The sequence below is a fragment of the Elgaria multicarinata genome, chromosome 18, assembly GCF_023053635.1.
Source record: "Elgaria multicarinata webbii isolate HBS135686 ecotype San Diego chromosome 18, rElgMul1.1.pri, whole genome shotgun sequence".
NCBI lineage: Eukaryota > Metazoa > Chordata > Lepidosauria > Squamata > Anguidae > Elgaria > Elgaria multicarinata.
This window is the reverse complement of record NC_086188.1, coordinates 19236553-19252355: the sequence shown is the minus strand read 5'-3', so window position 1 is coordinate 19252355 and position 15803 is coordinate 19236553. Positions and strand designations below refer to the sequence as shown.

At 48.0% G+C, this 15803-nt stretch overlaps 1 protein-coding gene across 1 annotated transcript in view; it reads left to right on the top strand.

Moving 5' to 3' along the window:
• Nucleotides 1–10246, top strand: part of SF3A1 (splicing factor 3a subunit 1) — a 418137-nt gene extending 407891 nt beyond the window's left edge. The window contains exons 9-18 of the mRNA XM_063144268.1: nucleotides 582–699; nucleotides 815–1000; nucleotides 2089–2210; nucleotides 2343–2585; nucleotides 2694–2904; nucleotides 4838–4867; nucleotides 7321–7475; nucleotides 7816–7917; nucleotides 9278–9349; nucleotides 9693–10246. Coding sequence (XP_063000338.1) covers nucleotides 582–699; nucleotides 815–1000; nucleotides 2089–2210; nucleotides 2343–2585; nucleotides 2694–2904; nucleotides 4838–4867; nucleotides 7321–7475; nucleotides 7816–7917; nucleotides 9278–9349; nucleotides 9693–9794 — 1341 coding nt within the window. The 3' untranslated portion in view covers nucleotides 9795–10246. The remainder of the gene's footprint in view (nucleotides 1–581; nucleotides 700–814; nucleotides 1001–2088; nucleotides 2211–2342; nucleotides 2586–2693; nucleotides 2905–4837; nucleotides 4868–7320; nucleotides 7476–7815; nucleotides 7918–9277; nucleotides 9350–9692) is intronic.
• Nucleotides 10247–15803: the final 5557 nt, after the last annotated feature.

Sequence of the window (15803 nt, the reverse complement as noted above, 5' to 3'; positions counted from 1 at the left end):
GGGATTTCCTTCTGAACTCCACAGAAAGCAGCCTGTTGATCTCTGATCGCAAACCCAATCCTATCTACCAGCCTTCCCCAAAATAAAGTCTATATTTCTTGCACAAAACCAGCTGGCCCAGCATCTCTAGTTACACCATATTGGGGTTGGTATGGCCGTGACATTTCCCTTGATTTGGGGGGCTGTGGGGTCGCATGTTTCCCTTTCCCTACTTGAAGCATGGCATGCCAGTGTTGATCATGGTTAGTGTTAACCAGGCTGTGTGTATAATCTAAGATTTTAATTGGGCTTGGGAGAAGGTCCATTCCAGTCCCTTAGCTGTTAAGTGAAGGAAGCTCATGGCTGATTCACCAGTATTTGCTCAAGGCGCATGTGGAGAATAGCAGGGCTGCAACGGTATGGAAGGAGCAAAACTGCTAAGTGTCGTTGGGAGCTGCAGGAATTCGGGGGGGGGGGGGAAGGGGGGCATTTGGCTGATGGTCTGGCCCTTGGTTCGCTGTTAATTACAGCACTGATTCTCGAACTGTTCGTTATCTGTTGATCACTGCAACTTCATGACCATCTCACTTCTTAATTTGAAGGGCTCTGATGATGAAGATGAGAGCCAAAAAGTTCCACCTCCTCCAGAAACTCCAATGCCACCCCCTCTTCCTCCTACTCCGGATCAGGTCATTGTCAGGAAAGATTACGATCCCAAAGGTAAGCTTGGCGTTAAGAGCAGGTGGGTGTTTTTTAAATTTGTGCGTGCTGACGCTCAGCATCCTGTGGCCAGGTAGAGCATTTCTAACCATGTGGTTTCCTCCCCTGCCTCCAGCTTCTAAGCCTTTGCCACCAACCCCAGCCCCAGATGAATATCTTGTTTCCCCCATCACTGGGGAGAAAATCCCTGCCAGCAAAATGCAAGAGCACATGCGAATTGGCCTTCTGGATCCCCGCTGGCTAGAGCAAAGGGATCGCTCTCTCCGGGAGAAGCAGACGGATGATGAAGTTTATGCCCCAGGTCAGTCAAACGCGGCTCCTCCTAGTGGTGGTTATTGGCAATGCCGTCTTCTTGTGGCAACCTTGATCGAATTAAGTATTTTATATTTGCCTGAATTAATGAGGGAGGCTAACCAAATACTTTTAAAGTGCTGTCCTTCAGTAGTTGGAAACATATTCATTACATGTGTAATTAATAGATGGACACGTGATTACATCAGATTAACTTTTAATATTTAAAAGGAGAGCTATCAGTGAGGTGCAGTCAGATAATTTCAAAGGAGGGCAGGTGTATGTTGAGCTGCAGGTCGTATGACTGTATTTATTTATATGCGCATTTTCCTCTCCATTCTGAGCAGCTATCAAAGGCGTACAAAAGAGAAAATGATCCTCCAGTAATTAAGAATGCCTTAAATGTAACAAAATAACTCACCAAGACTAAAAAAAAAAACCAGCATAAAATGCCAAGGGAGTGAGAATTAAGAACGTCATAGTCTAAACAGTAGTAAAATCAAATGCCTGTTGGGAAGGAGACGTTTTTACATGTCAGCACACCACAGGCGAAGAGAAAGATAGCCTTACTGTAACATGCAGGGCCTTGCCACAGAGAAGGCTACCTTGTGTGTTGCTACCCGGGGCATGTGCAAGAGACCCTCATGTTAAAAGGGGGCAGATTCAGCAAACACATTTTGTATATAAAGTGGGTCAGCGGCGAGATTGTAAAGGCAGTGTACTTTGTGACATAAACCCAGAAAGTGGCCCAAAGGTGGGGGACACTGATCAGTGGGTCTTGCCCTGTAAGCTGCCCTAGATGAGAAACCCTCAGGGCACATTATGTATAAGCTCTCCAAGTTCTCTGGCAGAAAAGCAGGGTGTGAAAGTGGAACAAAAATATGTCTCCGATTTGGGTCATCCAGAATCCTGGCCAGGTGATGAACAGAGAAGCAGAACAAACCTAGGGGCTGGACTTTTCAGCGTCTCCATTTCAATTTGGTCATATATACGAGAGTGGTGACCGCAGGTGACTTAGCACCTTTGAACAGGACTGCCACCTTGAAGGATAAAACGTGGCAAATCCATTTTTCCCCCATTTTCTTTCTGCCCGTTTAGGCTTGGATATCGAAAGCAGCTTGAAACAGCTGGCTGAGCGCCGTACTGATATCTTCGGTGTGGAAGAGACGGCCATCGGCAAGAAAATCGGGGAAGAGGAGATCCAGAAGCCGGAGGAAAAGGTACGGCCAGAGCCAAACTAACAATGCTCTGTACCGCTGCAGGTGTGAAGGAATGGCAGTCTCCTCTGAGAGCTTGTTTATTGTTGCTATGAAAGCAGAGGCACTGAGATCGCCTGTTCTGTGTTTGATTAGGTGACCTGGGACGGCCACTCGGGCAGCATGGCCCGCACCCAGCAGGCGGCTCAGGCCAACATCACCCTGCAAGAGCAAATTGAGGCTATCCATAAGGCCAAGGGGCTGGTGCCAGAGGACGACAGCAAGGAGAAGATTGGTCCGAGCAAACCCAACGAGATGCCCCAGCCGCCGCCTCCTTCGTCAGCCCCGAACATGCTGACCAACGCGCCACCCATCGCGTCTGTGCCCCGGCCTCCCTCGGTAAGCGTCCTCTTCTTCCCGTGAAACGTTTCTGCTTGATAGCAAACGACTTCCCCTGCCCCAAATGTTCAAGCTGCTCTCTCACGGCCCCGATTCTCTGTCTCCTAGATGCCCCCTCCCGTTCGTACAACCGTTGTCAGTGCTGTCCCTGTCATGCCTCGTCCCCCCATGACTTCTGTGGTCCGTCTGCCGCCGGGCTCCGTCATCGCAGCTCCCATGCCGCCAATCATACACGCCCCTCGGATCAACGTCGTTCCAATGCCGCCCTCGGCTCCGCCAATGATGGCTCCACGGCCCCCTCCCATGATTGTGCCGACAGGTCAGTGCCGAATGAAACCTTTTTTGCTTGACAGTAATTCTAGGAAGCCAGGAAGCCCGTCAGAGTCGCTGCTAGTCTCTCTGGTGGCACATTTTCCTGGGTCCCATAGCCAGTCCTGACTACAGCACTAAAAATCAAGAGATGTGACATTTGACGTGCAAGTCTCCTACGGGGTTCATCAGGACTCTTCATACAAAGAAATCATTTCTGCAATGGAATTAATTCCCTGCATTCTGTCTGTCTTAACCTAAAATTTAATCACTGCATTTGCTGAGTGAATTATGCTGAGTGAATTATTGTATCAAATTACCGTATTTCTTCGATTGTAAGACGCCATCGATTGTAAGACGCACACTAATTTCAGTACCACCAACAGAAAAAAAAAAACTAAGGCACACCCGCGATTCTAAGATGCACCCCATTTCTAGAGATATCTATGTGGGGAAAAAAGTGCGTCTTAGAATCGAAGAAATAGGGTAGTAATACCATTGTGTTTGATGAGATGCGGTCGTGGGTCTTAGTACTTCTACCCCTGCGGGTGAGACTTTTGTCCCAAAGAGGAGAGAATGGTGGGTGGGAGATTGAACTCTTCCTGCTTCTCCCAGTTTAGTCGTCCTCCCCACCCTACGAACTTGTAATTTCATCCTCATCCAGTTCATAAGAACATCAGAAGTGCCCTGCTGGATCAGACCATGGGTCCATCTAGTCCAGCACTCTGTCCGCACAGTGGCCAACCAGCCGTCGGCCAGGGACCAACAAGCAGGACATGGTGCAACAGCACCCTCTCACCCATGTTCCCCAGCAACTGGTGCACACAGGCTTGGTGCCTCGAATACTGGCGCTAGCACACAACTATCAGGGCTAGTAGCCATTGATAGCCTTTGCCTCAACTCCCTTTTAAAGCCATCCAAATTGGTGGCCATCACTACATCTTGTGGTAGTGAGTTCCATAATTTAACCCTGCGCTGTGTGAAGAAGTACTTTTCTTTGTCCTGTATCTCCCACCAATCAGCTTCATAGGAACCCAGCCATTAGGTTCTAGTGTTGTTGGGAAGGGAGAAAAATGTCTCCCCGTCCACATTCTCCATGCATAATTTTGTACACCTCTGTCCTGTCTCCCCTCACCCTCCTTTTTTCCAAGCTAAACAATCCCAGTTGATGTAACCTTCCCTCATAAGGGAGATGCTCCAGCCCCCTGGATCGTTTCAGTGGCCCTTTTCTGCACCTTTCCCAGCTCCATAATATCCTTTTTTAGGTGTGGTGACCAGCTCCCTAGTTTGCCTCTTTATTCCCCTTCTTGCCCAGAAGGTAAAAAGTTGTCCCATAATCCAACCTTGACCCTCTCTGACCCTCACACCCACCCGCCCTGCAGCCCTTTTCCCCCCACAGAGGCTTGAGGCAGAGTGGTTCCGTTCCTTCCCTTCCCTGGCCCAGCGTCCTTCGTCCCGTAGTAGCTAATCACCCCGTCCATTGAGAGGAGCATAGGGTTAGACTAAAAGAGATTTCCCATTATGTGGCAGCTCTGTAGGATCCTTGTTGACCATGCAAAGACCAAGAGCGTTTTGGCCAAGACCAGAGCATCAGATTTTCAAGTATTTGCAGTGGTGCAAAGTTGTGTGTACACACGAGAGTCGAATTGTAAGGTGGATTTTTTTTTTCTGTTTCACAAATAAATCCTTCCAAATAGGTATGGAAAAGCAAATGCTGCCAGACTGACCACTTGAACTCGATTAAATCAAAGTTATACTGTGTTCTTCAGCGTTACAACATGTACTCAAATATTGTGTGGGACCAATGAATGACCTGGGACCTGCGTGCTATAGCCCATATAGTTTGACTTTTAAATATGAAATCTAAATAGGCTCTATTTGATGATCATAGGTTTCAGTTGAGCTCAGCCATTGACTAATTTCATTTAATTGTTACAATATAGGATACAGACAGGGACCAGTCAGCAATCCAGGTAACTTCTTAAGTGTCATGGTGACCTCGGAGGTAAACTCGGCTAATCACTAACCTTCAAGTCAAGTTCTAATTTGCATGCATTCACTTCTCTTGTCTGTCCGGAGTGGTGCCAGGGGGACCCTGGCTGTGGTGTTTGTCTGTGTGTAAATAGTTCTGACCTTGTAGACTTCTTGGCCTGATCGTTGCCGCTCTTCAAAGACTTTGTGGCTGCATGCTAGCTTGGGTGCCGGGTTTCCAGACACAGCCCCCGTGGCCAGAGAAACATAAGGCAGAAACGCAAGAAGAGCTGTGAGAGAGCCCTGGCAAAGAGCGAGAGTCCTTTGTTTGCTTTCCAGCTGCGTTGCTCCACCATGACTGTTGTGATGCACCTGTAAACCCAGCTTCTCTGGCCAGCGAGGTCCATCCGCTATGTGTATGGTAGTGATTCCACTTTCCACCATTTAGATGAAAGGCTCAGGATTGCTACCAAGTTGGTTCAGTTCCCTGGCTGCCACGTGCCTGTGCTCTCGTCTACAGTTCTTGCGCCGCTCTTTCTTCTAAACAGTAATGACCCCAGTAATTCCAAGCCAAAGAATTTCCAGTGGAGTTGACTATCTGTAATTTTAAAGAAGGGGGGTAAACGGCGTTATGCCATCTCCAAGCCAAGCATTTGAAACCCAGGAAATATAAAGCAGAAGATCCACACGCGACATGTTTAGGTGTATAGTAAAATGTAATCTGTGAATGGAAAAAAACACGTTTGTAAATTCTTCCATAAAATGGCCCCCTTGAATAAATCAGGATGTCTTGGCGATGTGGATATGTGCGTCACAAGCACATGGCTAGCATTTGATTTCTCTAATGGTGGTGACTACGGAGCTGGAGAGAAGCCTAGGAGAACATTTCAGCCTAGTCTGGGATAGCAGACCCTTCACTTGTCTATCGACACATTCATTTCCCCCCATGTATTTAACCTTTGTGTCACTGCCACAAAGCAGTGTTTCCCACATGTTCAAATTCTTCCTTTAGAAGCACTGAAGTTTAGACTTCTAGCAGATGTGGTATCCTGGCTTCTGCACTACTTGGGGAGGAGAGGATTCCAGCTTTCTAGGCTTTTAGCGCAACTAATCACATTTTTAACTCAGCTGTTTTGCCTTGGAGTTATCACTGATTACTTCTCCTTTCTTGTGTCTTTCTCTCCTTAAAGGCAGGGGTGTCAAACGTAGCTCCTTTTGAAGAGAGCTGTGTCCACCTTGTTGTGCCCTGTGTCTAGGAAATGCATTTAAGTTCCAGCAGCTCTGATCAGTGGGAGGCTGCAAATGAACACTGGTCCCTCCCAGCATAATTGCACTCTGGTTGCCTTTGGCATAAGGCTATGGAAGCGACTTTCCCTTTTCCTGCACTATATTTTTTCCCCTTCATGCTTAAATTCTGCCCATCTCCTGAGGAGGTGCTCCTTCCAGTGTCCTCCTCGGCCCTGGCGTCTGACAGAGGCTAGGCAGAGGTAATGAGATGGCTGAGCAGGAGCGTGAAGCTGGGTCCTCTGAGCACCCTGATCCGCTAAAGCCCGCTGGCTCATCTCCTCTGCTGCTTTTGCCTGTAGTTCCCCACCTTCTAAAACATGCAAGAGCACATTAGTCGGTGCATAATTCTTAGGGCTAAGGCAATTCCCAGCCCTCTTGGCTGCTGTAGCATCTCTGCCAGCTTACACGTCAACACAGCATTGGGAACACCCCCTCAGGTAGGGCTGTGCACGGACCCCCCAATCCGCAACTTCCTGATCGGGTCCGCTCTGCCCCGTGTTGATCCCTCCGATCCGCTGCGGGGCTCCGGATCGGAGCTCTGTGTTCCCCCCCCCAATAGACTTGCATTGAAAATCAAATGCCTATAACTTTTTTTTCTTTTAACGTTAGAAACCCCAAAATCAGCACCATGAGAGCTTATACATGTATCCACATTCATGCCCAGTTAAAAGCAAGTCCGAGCATTCGGAGCCAGGTAAGGCCCCCCTCACCCCTTACCTGCTTCCGTCGCAGTCTGGCGGCGGAGACAGGTAAGCCCTCCTGCCCACTTACCTGGCTCTGCCACCGTCGCCGCACGGACTGCGCCGCCGCCAGGTAAGCCCCCCTCTCACCACACTTAACTTTTTTTCGGCACTCCGGATCGAGGCGAAGGATCCGCTTCGTCTTGATCCGCTTCGTCTCGATCTGCAGCTCCCCTGACCTGATCTGTGTCCGCCTTTGTCGGAGGCGAATCAGGCCACTCCGCTGTCGGTTCTAAGAACCGAAGCGAAGTGGCGCACAGCCCTACTCTCAGGTGCTGCAAACAAGGTTTCAGGCAGAAAGGGTGATGCTGCACCACTTGGGCATTTTCTACATTTGACACCTGCTGCTTTTGGGTCTGTGCTGAGCCTGCTCCCTAAAAATGCCATTCGTGTTTTTCTTGCAAGACTAATATTTTCCATTGCTTCAGCATTTGTTCCAGCTCCTCCTGTAGCCCAAGTCAGTGCTCCAGCCCCTATGCCTCCTGTTCACCCTCCACCTCCCATGGACGACGAGCCAGCCTCTAAGAAATTGAAGTCGGAAGACAGCCTCATGCCAGAGGAAGAGTTCCTGCGCAGAAACAAGGTGCACAGTTACAAACTAGCCTGGGATTTCAGACTGTCTCAGGAGAAACTTTCAGGGTTTGCTGTACGTCGAAGGTATCTTTCCGTTTCACAGAAGCTGGTGATGTTCGGTGTCCCTTTGCATTCAGATTCAGTTCTGTTGCAAACCGTAAATTCCCTGCATGCGATTTGAATAGGCAGGTTTACAGGGAAAGGGCCTTTGAAGGATGGAAGCCAATAAAATACTCTTCTAGGGAAAAGCAAAGGGCTCTTGTTGCATTTAGGCTTCCTTGTGTGTTTCTCATTAATTTGCTTTCCCCCCCCCCCTGTGTGCACCCCCACCACTGTGTTGATTCCCTTAGGGTCCAGTCACAGTCAAAGTCCAAGTTCCCAACATGCAGGACAAGACGGAATGGAAGTTGAATGGCCAGGTGCTGGTGTTCACCCTCCCACTCCCTGACCAGGTATGTGCCCCAGGCTTACCTTAAGCAACAGGTGGCCAATTTCTAGATTCTCAAGGGCTGTTCTCGTCTTCAGACAGCTATCTCGAGGCCAGAAGAGTAACTCAGCCCCATCTCGAGAGGCCAGGCTTCATTAATAAAGCCAGGACCATCTATCAATAAGGTCTTCTTAGTTAGGCAGCACTTGAAATGCATGTAATTTTGTAAAGATGCAAATGGATATGTTCAATAAAAGAGGTGCCATTAAAGCATGGTTTTATGTCTCACACAGCATTTTTCTGTCAAACCGGCAGACCTTTTTCCATGCCGTGATGTAAAATATCTGGCCACAAGGCGGATGTAACTGGCTGGCTATTCCTGCCCGTTGCTGTAGTGCTAATAAACTGCGCACCTGAAGCTCTTTGCTAGGCTTTCCCTATGTGGTAGCTAGAAACAGTGTAAAGCACTTTGGAATGCTCTTTTAATTGGGGAAACATCTGGCTGCTGTTTGGTCCATGGATTTTTGTTCTCTTAAGAAAAGCAGAATTGGAATGGTTTGCCTTCCTCTTTTTTTTTTTTTAAATGGTATTCTGACAAAATACAGTTGAATTCATGGTTTTAATTTTTGTGAACTGCCCAGAGAGCTTCAGCTATTGGGTGGTATATAAATGAAATAAATAAATAAATAAATTCCCCAAGTTCACTTGCATGAACTTTGCTTAACTGGCCATTGCATTAAAACAGCCTTCTCCAAGCTGGTGCCTTCCAGATGTGTTGGACTGCAACTTACAGTATCCCCCAGCAATATCTTGGGGAAGGCTGTATTATCATAGAATCATAGAGTAGCAGAGTTGGAAGGGGCCTATAAGGCCACCGAGTCCAACCCCCTGCTCAATGCAGGAATCCACCCTAAAGCATTCCTGACAGATGGTTGTCCAGCTGCCTCTTGAAGGCCTCTAGGGTGGGAGAGCCCACATCATCTCTAGGTAACTGGCTCCATTGTCGTGCTGTTCTAACAGGAAATTTTTCCTGATATCCAGCTGGAATCCGGCTTCCTTTAACTTGAGCCCGTTATTCCATGTCCTGCGCTCTGGGAGGATCGAGAAGAGATCCTGACCCTTCTCTGTGTGACAACCTTTTAAGTATTGGAAGAGTGCTCTCATGTCTCCCCTCAATCTTCTCTTCTCCAGGCTAAACCTGCCCAGTTCTTTCAGTCTCTCTTCATAGGGCTTTGTTTCCAGACCCCTGATCATCCTTGTTCAAATACCATTTCCCCCCTTTTTTACTCTGTGGTGCAACGTTTCCCCAGCATAATGTTGCTTCTGTCCCTTGTGCAGTGGCCCTTTTTCTGAAGGTGTGTGTGTGTGTTTCTTCTGGTTCTTAGGTGTCTGTTATTAAGGTGAAGATTCATGAGGCCACCGGAATGCCTGCCGGGAAACAAAAGCTCCAGTATGAGGTGAGTGAGTGGTCCTGTTGATCCTTCAAATGCTGCCTTTCCACTTGCTGAAATGCCGCAGTGCACTTGTGGAATTGTCACGTCACTCTTCCTCCTGTGTGCCTGTGGGAATAGCCTTCCATCTCTTCACTGTGGTGGGGCTAATATCCCTGAACTGTACCTTTTCTCTTGGCTTTTCCAAGCCTCATAGCAAATTCCTTGACTTGCCTGTCTGCCTTAGATCTTGAAACCCGAGGCCCAGATTTTCTTCCGAAGCAGCGCGCTTCTGCTTCTGCGCATGTCCTTTTCCTTGCTAAGTTAGCTTTGCGATGGGAACTATTGAGACGCTGTCGTTGTGTTACAGGGCATCTTCATCAAGGATTCCAACTCTCTGGCTTACTACAATATGACAAGCGGGTCAGTGATCCACTTGGCGCTCAAAGAAAGAGGAGGCCGGAAGAAGTGAAAGCCCTTTGGCTGTCATGCGCAGTGATGCAAGACCCGCTGCAAGAACCCACCAGCTCCTGAGCAGCTTCAGCACGGGGTTTTCACTGGTGCTGCTCTTTGGACGTTTGCTCGTATCCCGTAGTCTCAGAAAGTTGCCCTTGCAGTCGCTGTAGAAACTTTGAACTGATTGCATGTTGATTTCAGCAGCTCGTGTTATACTCATAACGCCACTAGCGCGATGCCTTTGCTAGCCTTCTTTTCAGCGCTCCCCTGTTTAATTTCCTGTAGCAGCGTTTTTTCCTTCGCGGCTGAGTTCCTGTCTCACTTGGATCTCGCTCAGCCGTGTTCCAGCTGTTGGAGAAGCTCGCTGGCATACGAAGAATTTTACCTGTTGAATGGAACATTTCAGTTAACTTCCTTGTCACAAATAACTTTCACTAGTGTAATAAAATCATTCATGATTTTTCCATGTGAATTGTCTGAACTAACTTCTTGTTCATGACCTGGATTTCCTCAGAAGGGCCTGGCTGCGGTGAGGATGGGGAATAGGGGGTTGTAGGTGATGCAATTATTTATGGGCCTTCCAACTTGGCCGAGCTTTTCTCTAGAATATAGTGAAATAACTCCTCTTTGGCCAGAATTCACAAAAAGGGCTTGTACCTGTGGAATTCTCAGCTATTCCCTTCCCACAACTGACCTTCATACTACATCGCACACTGCTTTTGTGACTCCTGTGTTTCAAAAACAGTTAGCTATGGGGCGCTGGGGTCCTGCAAGTTGAGGAAAAAGAAGTTCCGTTGTTACTTGGCTCATGACCTTCATTCTTAAGTATTTGCCCAAGCTAAACAATATATGAGCTCCAAAATTCTCAGAAATCTGGCTTCCTTTTTAAAAGAAATGTGACGTTCCTGTCTGGCCTTCCAATTTTTAATGATTGATCAGATAAATGCGAATGTGACAAAAGTGTAGCATGTTTGTAATTCAGAATATGGACATAACTTGAAATCAACATTTGCATTTCACCGGGGAGTATTTCAAATTTAGACAAAAGATTAAAGGAAGCCAACCACCTTGAGAGGACAGTGGGTTAAGGCTGCAGTCCTATACACATTTACCTGGGAGTAAGCCTTCTCAGTAGACAAATATGGGACTGCGCTGTCAGACGTAGTGCTTTAAGCCTGCATCTTGACTCCCTCTGTATTGCACCCTCACTTGTTTGAGTACACTGATGCAACTTTCCAGGTATAAAAAAAGCAGTATCCGATCAGACCTTTGCAATTTTGAAAATCAAGCATTGCTCATAAAGTTTTGATGGTGGAAGTTTGGAGCGTCCGCTTAAACTCTTGAGTCCAGGTCACACAGTAGCTTCTAAAATAATTGATTTTCAACTGGTGGCTCAAGGCTTCCTTTAAGGGATTGAGCCACAGCAGCAACACTACCATCATAAAGGTACGTGGGGGTGGATTTCGCCTAAGTCATGTTTCGGTTAAAAGTGGGTCCTGGGTCTAAAAGACTGAAGATAACTGCTCTAAAGGATGTACTACATACAACCTCTTCTCTGTTTATGGGTGTCCAGCCCTTCTTCCGGACTTTCCCTCCCCTCCTCCTGAGAAGAGAGTTGCTGCTGTCTTGGTAGTGGCTGCGTTCAGACAACACAATAGCCAACAGTGGGGTAATAACTTGACAGTTCTTTACCTAAGGGGTACTCCCCACACGACGTGATAATAACCAACCACGGTGTGGATCAGGATCAGCGTTGAGTTGACTATTAGTCCACGCTGAGTTGACTCATTCATCCACCGCCTTTTCTCACTGAGTCCTCCCACCAGTATCCCATCAGCCATTGCTGCTGACAATCTATCCTGCCAGCTGGACTAGAGCAACAGCTGCCACTTTGAGTGCTCTTGTCTTGTGACTGGCTGGTGAAATAACCCACGGTGCCCTCCACACAACACAATAACCAATGGTGGTCCAAATAGCCAACTCTGCACAGCGCTGGTTATTTGCGTTCGTTATTTTGGTCAAATAACCAACCGTTGGTTAAAAAAACTCCCTCCACAACACGATAACCAATGGTGGGTTTAAAACATTGGTTATCGTGTTGTCTGGACCCAGTCTTTTTCTTTATTTCTGTCTCCACTTCTCGCTTGCCAAACTCCAGCAGTTCTCTGATCTCACCTTGTTCTGCTGCCGAGGGATGGTTCTCTGGCCTGTGCATTTCCTTGTGGTGGCTATTGGGAGTCCCAGACCCCTGGCATACTGCCTTGGGCTACTGCCCATCAAAGATTAACGAATGACTATGGGAAAGAAAATGGTAGAAGCTCAGCGGGTCTAATGTGGCCTGCCTTCCAGGCCCGAAAGAGTGAGGGCAGCCCAGTTCATGGGGGCCGGTAGGCTCTGTAGTCACATTTTGAGCTGGCTCTTCGGAACAGACTTTGCCTGCACGCACAGGGCTGTGCTCTGCCGACGCAATGGAACACACCCCAAAGGGAGGAGGGAGTTGCTGAGTGGCAGCTGGCTGGTTTTAGCCGAAGCCACCCAGAATCTTTTTATTTGGAAAGTTTGGCAGTGGATTCCAGCCTTTCCCAAAGCTGTCTTGTAACCACGTTTTGTTTCATCTGTCAGACTGCAGTCTGACATCTTAATTACTTGCAGTTCTTTGCTCTCCCAGGATGTTAGCAAAATCAAACATTTCTGTGCTGGCTGGGGCATAGGAAGCAGCCTTATGGCGAGCCACACTGCTGGTCTGTCTTCCTTGGTCAAGTCTTCGTCTTGGAGACCTCATCAGAAACAACATAGATGAATATGCTGGGAACTGACTGCATACAAAGCCCGTGTTCTAACCACTGTGCTGGGTTCTCGGCATTTGTCAAACAAATTTGATGGGCCACTAAGAAATCATTGACAAGTGTGGATGTTTAAGGATGTAAGAACTGCCCAGCTGGATTTATCTACTCCAGGGGTGGGCAACTTTGGAGGGCATTTTTGTGCTCCTGTCTACTGCACTCCTGTAACCCTGCGGTATTTCGTGGGGTGGCAGCAAAAATTATTGGCTGGTTTGCCGCCCAAAAAACCCCCACTACAATGGCGATACGAGGAAGGCATGTGAAAGGGACCAGCGCTTGACGCGCTTTTTATATTGTATTTTGTATTTGTGTTTTTAGACTGTTGGGTTGTTTTATTATGCTTTTCATGGTTTTAATTTTTGTGAACCGCCCAGAGAGCTTCGGCTATTGGACGGTATAGAAATGTAATGAATGAATAAATAAATAAATAAATAAATAAATAAATGGAGGTGAAAACTGCGGATCGTACCTGGGGGAAAAGTAGGTATGATGGACCCCTTAAGCCCGCATTTAATTGCATTGCTGTATTATTTCAGTTGTGAAGCAGGCAAGTCACATTTCTCTTGTTCCCTCCCTCCACTGCCATCCATGTTTACAACTACTGGTACTTTCCTGATACAGCAACAACAAAAAGCAAAAAATACCGCTTGTCTACCCTGATTAAAGCAAAAAATACCCCGAACATAAAGTAGTTTCACATTTTATATTCCCAGATCATAGCACCATCCTGTCAACAGGGAGGAAATGGAGCTTTGCTTCTGTTGCTCTGATACTATTACTTGGGAATAAGCAAAAGATATTAAATATTTTTGAGGGAGAGGGGGAGAGAGAGGATGCTACAGCAGGCAGCATGAGCGTCAGTGGGCCTCCACATGCTCATGAAACTGGACGTGTTTTCTGCTGCCCACATCCCCTGGCCCTCTGGCCGGCAATTTGGTGGTCCTCTGGCCTGTAGGGCCCTGGACTTTGGCCTTTAGGTCCAACCCTAACTTCACTGCTGATGAGTTCCAGTCCTCGTATTTCTAGATCCGCCTTGTCTCCTGCCTGAACCTGAACTCTCAGGCCTCTAATCATACAGCTCTTTAGCCTTCACACAAAGGTGAGTTTGTCTCCTTCTACCCTGCACGTTCTAGCGCCTTGCAGGGCCGGTGCCAGACTATTTTGCGCCCTAGGCAAGGTGAGCTACTTTCACACACACACACACACACACACACACACACACACACACACACACCCCAAAAAATGCCAACTTTGATTTTTAAGAACGTATGTTTCCTGGAAAAAATAAGAAGCACAAAACTTGAAACTGCTAAATTTATTTTAAAGTGCAAAAAATACGTCATGCCAATTATAGCAAACAAATTGGAAAGGAACGTCTGTGGGTCTAAAATGCATTATTTAATAGGAATATCACCTCCAAATCATCCCCCCCCAACTCACACGCACACACACACACACTCAGCATCACTCACTCCAAACAAACACACGCATGAACACATGCATTCACTCGAAAGACCTCATGCACCTCATTCACCCATACGTTCTCTCTCTCTCTCTCTCTTCTGGGTGCGTTCCGGAAGTCCGAACATGGAGCCACCCCACCCCCACCCCAGCGTCCCGGGCTTTGTTTCAGCTGGGCGGGCGCGGGGCGCCATCTTGCCCACCCAGGCCCAGCTGAATCTTCGGGCCGGCAAAGCTCACAGCCAACGCAGGTGAGTGCTGCGCCCGGCGCCCCTCTTAGCTTTGGCTCCCTAGGCAGTCGCCTGAGCCGCCTCTATGGTAGCATCGGCCCTGGCGCCTTGCTGCATTTTAGATTGTTCACGGAAGACCAGCCAACGGAGCCTAGAAGCCGGTGATCTTTAGCCTCCATGTTTCATCTGATTTTAGGGAAATAATTTTTGGCCTCCGGTGCAAGGGAGAACAGATGGGTGTGAACAAGAACTGTGAAGGTTCCCAGTCAACCCCAAAGGGCTGGGTGCTCTCTGGCTGGTTACACTTTTGGATGGGAGCCCACAGTCTCAGGACTGCGAGTTGTGGGCGTCTATCTCCACCCATTAGAAGATACAAATCTGAACCAGATGCCTATCTATGCACCAACATGCTGTGTGTGGGAGGCCCCTGCGTTTAAGAGGTATGCATCATGAACACCGTACAACTGCAAAATGACGTTTTGAGTAGGATGAAAACTGTAGACACATCCCTCAAACAGAACCCCAAAATGTCTGTGCTGCGATGGGGCTTGGAGAATCAGAGCCCCTTGTCGCCCCACCAAACCTGTATCCCTTCTTTACACACGCATTTTGCACATGCTCATAGGAACGTAAAGTAGCCTCGTGTGGCGCAGAGCGGTAAAGCAGCAGTTTCTGCAGCTGAAACTCTCCCCACGGCCTGAGTTCGATCCCAGCGGAAGCTGGTTTCAGGCAGCCGGCTCAGGTCGACTCAGCCTTCCATCCTCCTGAGGTCGGTAAAATGAGTACCCAGTTAGCTGGGGGAAAGGTAATAACGGCTGGGGAAGGCAACGGCAAACCACCCCGCTATAAGGCCTGCCAAGAAAACGTCAGCGAAAGCTGGCGTCCCTCCAAGAGTCAGTAATGACTCAGTGCTTGCACGAGAGGTTCCTTTCCTTTCCCTTTCCATAGGAACGTAAGCTGCCTTAAACCGAGTCCGTTTCTTCGTCCGTTCAGCTCAGTATTGTCGACACTGGCTGGCAGCCGCTCTCCAGGGTTTCTGGCAGGAGGGGTTTTTCCTGCCCTTTCCGGAGATGTGGGAGAATGAATCTGGACCTGGGCTACTTGGCTCAGCAATACTACAAACGAGAAGGATCTTGGAATTGTTGTAGATCACAAGCTGAATATGAGCCAACAGTGCGATATGGCTGCGAGAAAGGCAAATGCTGTTTTGGGCTGCATTAATAGAAGTTTAGCTTCCAAATCACGGGAGGTACTGGTTCCTCTCTATTAGGCCCTGGTTAGGCCTCATCTAGAGTATTGCGTCCAGTTCTGGGCTCCACAATTCAAGAAGGATGCAGACAAGCTGTAGCGTGTTCAGAGGAGGGCAACCAGGATGATCAGGGGTCTGGAAACAAAGCCCTACGAAGAGAGACTGAAAGAATTGGGCATGTTTAGCCTGGAGAAGAGAAGATTGAGGGGAGACATGATAGCACTCTTCAAATACTTAAAAGG